This window comes from Chiloscyllium plagiosum, unplaced genomic scaffold, assembly GCF_004010195.1.
Source record: "Chiloscyllium plagiosum isolate BGI_BamShark_2017 unplaced genomic scaffold, ASM401019v2 scaf_991, whole genome shotgun sequence".
NCBI lineage: Eukaryota > Metazoa > Chordata > Chondrichthyes > Orectolobiformes > Hemiscylliidae > Chiloscyllium > Chiloscyllium plagiosum.
In genome coordinates, this window is record NW_025212562.1 from 3,709 (window position 1) to 8,364 (window position 4,656).

Consider the following 4,656-nt stretch of genomic DNA (forward strand, 5'->3'; position numbering starts at 1 on the left):
AACCATGAGAGGTTTCAAACCCATATACCCAGAATATTGGGACTTGATTGTTAATCCAGTGAGAGTTCCACAGCGCTATGGTCCCAACCGAACTGTCCAGGGGCTTATTGCATCAGCTGAGGCTCCATCAAAATGCTGGATGACTTTTGAAATGTGATTTCAGCGCAGTGTGGTGTCCGCTCCACGCCCGGTGTGACCATGTCCCCGCAAGGTATAACCGTCGCCCCGCCCGGTGTGACAGTCTCTCCCCGCCGGGTGTGACAGTCTCTCCGTCCCCGGTGTGACAGTCTCTCCCCACTCGGTGTGACAGTCTCTCCGCCCGGTGTGACCATGTCCCCGCAAGGTATAACCGTCGCCCCGCTCGGTGTGACAGTCTCTCCCCGTCACCGGTGTGACAGTCTCTCCCCGTCCCCGGTGTGACAGTCTCTCTCCCCGTCCCCGGTGTGACAGTCTCTCTCCCCGTCCCCGGTGTGACAGTGTGCAATAAGACCGCAGACCAAGCCCCTCCCCACAACCCGGAGACTCGAGGCCCTTCCCCTACCTGCACAGCGTTTCCAGTCTCGGAGCGGATTGCCCCGGTTATTATGGCAAACAGTAGAGTCCAACGTTGCCAGACCGATTACATTGGAGGTGGGCTCCTTGACTGACTCAGACCTGGGACGGGTGGAGCAAGAACCAGAGAGTTAGTAAACCCAGAGAGAACCTTTCCGACCTGCACGGACTGTCGGAGGGTCAGTGCTGAGGGAGTGCCGCCTTGTGGCAGGCCCTGGCCATGTACAGGATGACACAGAAGGACAGAGGACACAGTGACCAACGTACCTGACGTTGTGTGAATTCATGCTTCCTGTCCGATCCAAGTTTAAAGTGGCCTTAATAGTTGGGGTTTTTATCCTTACCCGACCGTTTCTGCAAAACAAGAGCGTGGTTTACGTGAGGAGAGTGTGCGGGTCTCTATCCCCACCCCCCTCTCTCCCTGTGGTCTCTCTCAGTCACCCACCTCTCCCTTGGATCAGGCAGAAACACTCCCCCAACAATGTCACAGTCGGACAGGCACGTGTGGAGATCCTTCTGCCAATCATGCTTTTGCCAGCTCTCAGAAGCATGAGAGGTGAACAATTTCATCGGGACCTAAGGGGTAACTTTTTCACCCAGAGGGTGATACGTGTGTGGAATGAGCTGCCGGAGGAAGTGGTGGAGGCTGGTACAATGACAGCATTTAAAAGGCATCTGGATGGGGACGTGAATAGGAAGGGTTAGGCGGGATTATGCTGGCAAATGGGACTAGACTAATTCAGGATATCTGGTCAGCATGGATGAGCTGGGCCAAAGGGCCTGTTTCCATGCTGTACAACTCTATGACTGTATAATTAATGACTTATAACTCTACTGGTTAAAGCTCTCATTCCCTTATAAACTCTCTTTCCACAACCATACAAATAAAAAGTGATGTATGTCCTGGGTGGAGGGAAAGATTTCAGTGCTTACCTTTCGTTAAGATCCTTCAGGCTCGGATCCTCCCCAGTCCCACAGAAGGCAAAGGGGCATTGCTTCTTTTATCAAGTCTCTGATTGACTGGTTGAAAACCACAACTGATAACAGTGGATATTACTACATAGGAGGGGGGGGGCGTGGAAAAGATTTACCAGGGTGCCTGAGGTATTGAGTTACAGGGAGAGGCTGAACAGGCTGGGGCTGTTTTCCCTGGAGCGTCAGAGGCTGAGGGGTGACCTTATAGAGGTTTATAAAATTATGAGGGGCACGGATAGGATATGATTTGGAGACACCAGTGTTGGACTGGGGTGTACAAAGTTAAAAATCACACCACACCAGGTTATAGTCCAACAGGTTTAATTGGAAGCACTAGCTTTCGGAGCACTGCTCCTTCACCAGGCGGTTGTGGAGACACCTGATGAAGGAGCAGTGCTCCGAAAGCTAGTGCTTCCAAATAAACCTGTTGGTCTGTAACCTGGAGTGGTGTGATTTTTAACTATGGATAGGATAAACAGACCCTGGGGGTTGGGTGGGGGGAGTTCAGAACTAGAAGGGTGCAAGTTTAGGGTGAGAGCGGAAAGATATAAAAGAGACCTAAGGGGCAACTTTTTCACCCAGAGGGTGGTGCGTGTATGGAACGAGCTGCCAGAGGAAGTGGTGGAGGCCGGTACAATGACGACATTTAAGAGGCATCTGGATGGGGACAAGCTGTGGAAATGGAAGGCTTGGCGGGATTATGTGCCGCCGCCACCCCCCTAGTAGCTAGTAGAGTGACGAAACGTCTGGAAGTGAACCTTCCAGCTCAGCGAGCAGACCTACATCTGGAAGCTCAACCTGAGCGGGAAATCTTCTCAAAACTCGCTACGTTCCGATTCCCGTAGCTGTGCGTTCAAATCAAACCAGTGGAGCAGAAAACCTGAGGCCTGAGTGGTCAACACTCACTGTTGAGAAACATCACTGGGGGGGGGGGGGGGGGGGGGGAAGAGGCGTGCCTGCCCACCCTCAATCACAACCCCGGTACCACTCCCCCTCCCCCCCCCCCCGAGGCTGCGGACCTTACCCTAAGGAGGCCGGAGGCTGGACCTGGGGCAGATCCTCCAGCACCTTGCGTTCCGCGCCCAGCTGATCGATCCAGATGTGGGAGGTTTTCGGTTTCTTGGCGAGCACAGGGTCGGAGGAGGCTGCCGCCGGGGGTCCTGGGTGAGGGAGCTTGGTGGGGGCGCGGTCCGGGGAACCCGAGGGGGAGGCCTGCGGGAGGATGGGTGCCGCCAGCCCGCTCCGGGGCGCGGGCACCAGGCGGGTGGCCGGAGGAGGCAGTGGGGGAGGGGGTGGGGTCTCGCGGCGTCCCAGCACCAGGTTGAGGACGGGCAGCGGCGGGGGAGGGGGCTGGAGCAGGGAGACCGGGCCCGGGGAGGCCAGCAGCACCGTCCCGTACCCGGCCCGCGGGGGCTGGGGCTGGGGGCAGGCCGCGGGCCCTTCCTCCGCCCCCTTCAGGATGACCACGTGCTGCCCGCCGTTGTTGAGCAGCACCACGCCGCCTCCCGGCTGGGGAGATCAGGGGCGGGGGCAGGGGCGCCTGGTGGGGCTGGGGGGGGGAGGGCGGGGCCCTGCCCTCTTCCGCTCCCCCTCCCTCGCCCCCTCCCCCGTCCGAGTCGTCCACCCCGTCCAGCTGGTCGATGGTGGGCACCTCGGCCGAGTCCAGGCCGAAGCACTCGGATGCCAGCTGCTCCATCACCTCCTCGGTCACCACCGTGCGGGCAAAGTTGTAGTAGTTATCCAGGTCATCGTCCTCGTCCTCCTCGTCCTCCTCCTCGCCCTCGCTGGCGCCTCCCCCTCCTCCTCCCCCGCCTCGCTGGCGCCCCCTCCTCTCGGGGACGGCCGCTCCCGGCTGTGGGATCTCCCCCTGCCCAGCTGGAGCGGGCGCAGGGCAGTCTCCCTGAGCCCCGCACGCCAGCAGGTTGGGCGAGCTCAGCACTGACACAATGTCCAGGTCGATGGCGTCGAAGGGGTGCTCCCCGTCCCCCAGCAGGGAGGGGGCGTCCTCGCTGCCCGCCCCCTCGAACATGCTCCCCGGTGCCAGGAGCTCAGCGGCGCTGAGGGGGGGGCAGGGCAGCTCCAGCGCCCCCTTCTCCTCCTCCTCTTCCTCCTCCCTCCTCTGCCCGGGTGCTTCCACCCTCCGCACCCCGAACTGCCCGAGCGTCTCCAGGATCTTGGGCCCCAGGGGGCTGCCGTGCTGCTGCCCCCCAGCGTCCCCGGGCAGCGCCCGCCTGGAGCCGGGCACCTCCCTCGGCTCGCCCCGGGGCTCTCTCTCCAGCCCGTTCCGCTGCTCGGCCCCGGGGAGTGTGGGTGCCGCCCGTGGGCGGGCGCACGCCCCCTCAGTCTTCCGTTCCGCGGCGTCCCGGTGGGGCAGGGAGGGGGCTCCGTCCTTGCTCCTGACCAGGGGGGCTGGAGTCCGGGCAGGCCGGGGAGGGGAGGTGACCATCCCCCTCTGTACCACGTGGTGGGCTATCAGGCTGTGGCGTCTGGGCACCACAGAGCGGCGGCTGGGAGAGATGGCGGGGTCGCTGACCGTCAGGATGTGATGAGACACAGACGCCGGGCTCCCTGGAACACACACAAAACCAACAACTCCGTTACGCCAGCGACATTTCCGATCACTCCCCTCCACCAGATTGACTCGGGGCTCCCCACAATCGATAGCTCCCCAGTTCTGGTCTGACTCTCAAGTGGAAAGAACGTTTCCACATCCCCCTCCCCCTCCCCTGAGCAGAACCCCTTTCAGAACTGTAAACCCCACAATCAGGTCCCCCCTTCTCGAAAGAAAGCAGCCCCCAGTCTGTTCAGTTTCAAACTCTCACATCTGGGAAAATCTTACCCAATCATAAGTCTCCAGGTAGACCTTTCATAAGATCAGAACTGTGCACGGTGATCCGAGTGTGGGTCTGACTGAGGGATACGGAGACTGGAACTGTGCACGGTGCTCCGAGTGTGGGTGTAACTGAGGGATACGGAGACTGGAACTGTGCACGGTGCTCCGAGTGTGGGTCTAACTGAGGGATACGGAGACTGGAACTGTGCACGGTGCTCCGAGTGTGGGTCTAACTGAGGGATACGGAGACTGGAACTGTGCACAGTGCTCCGAGTGTGGGTGTAACTGTGGGATAC

The 4,656-nt window shown here is 60.1% G+C and overlaps 1 protein-coding gene across 1 annotated transcript in view; it reads right to left on the reverse strand.

The window, feature by feature from the left end:
* Positions 1 to 547: 547 nt before the first annotated feature.
* Positions 548 to 4,656, reverse strand: part of LOC122547416 (translation initiation factor IF-2-like) — a 6,589-nt gene continuing 2,480 nt past the window's right edge. The window contains exons 2-4 of the mRNA XM_043686041.1: positions 2,552 to 4,095; positions 820 to 906; positions 548 to 654 (exon numbers count right to left, since the gene is read on the reverse strand). Of these exons, the coding sequence (XP_043541976.1) occupies positions 871 to 906; positions 2,552 to 4,095 (1,580 nt within the window). The 3' untranslated portion in view covers positions 548 to 654; positions 820 to 870. The remainder of the gene's footprint in view (positions 655 to 819; positions 907 to 2,551; positions 4,096 to 4,656) is intronic.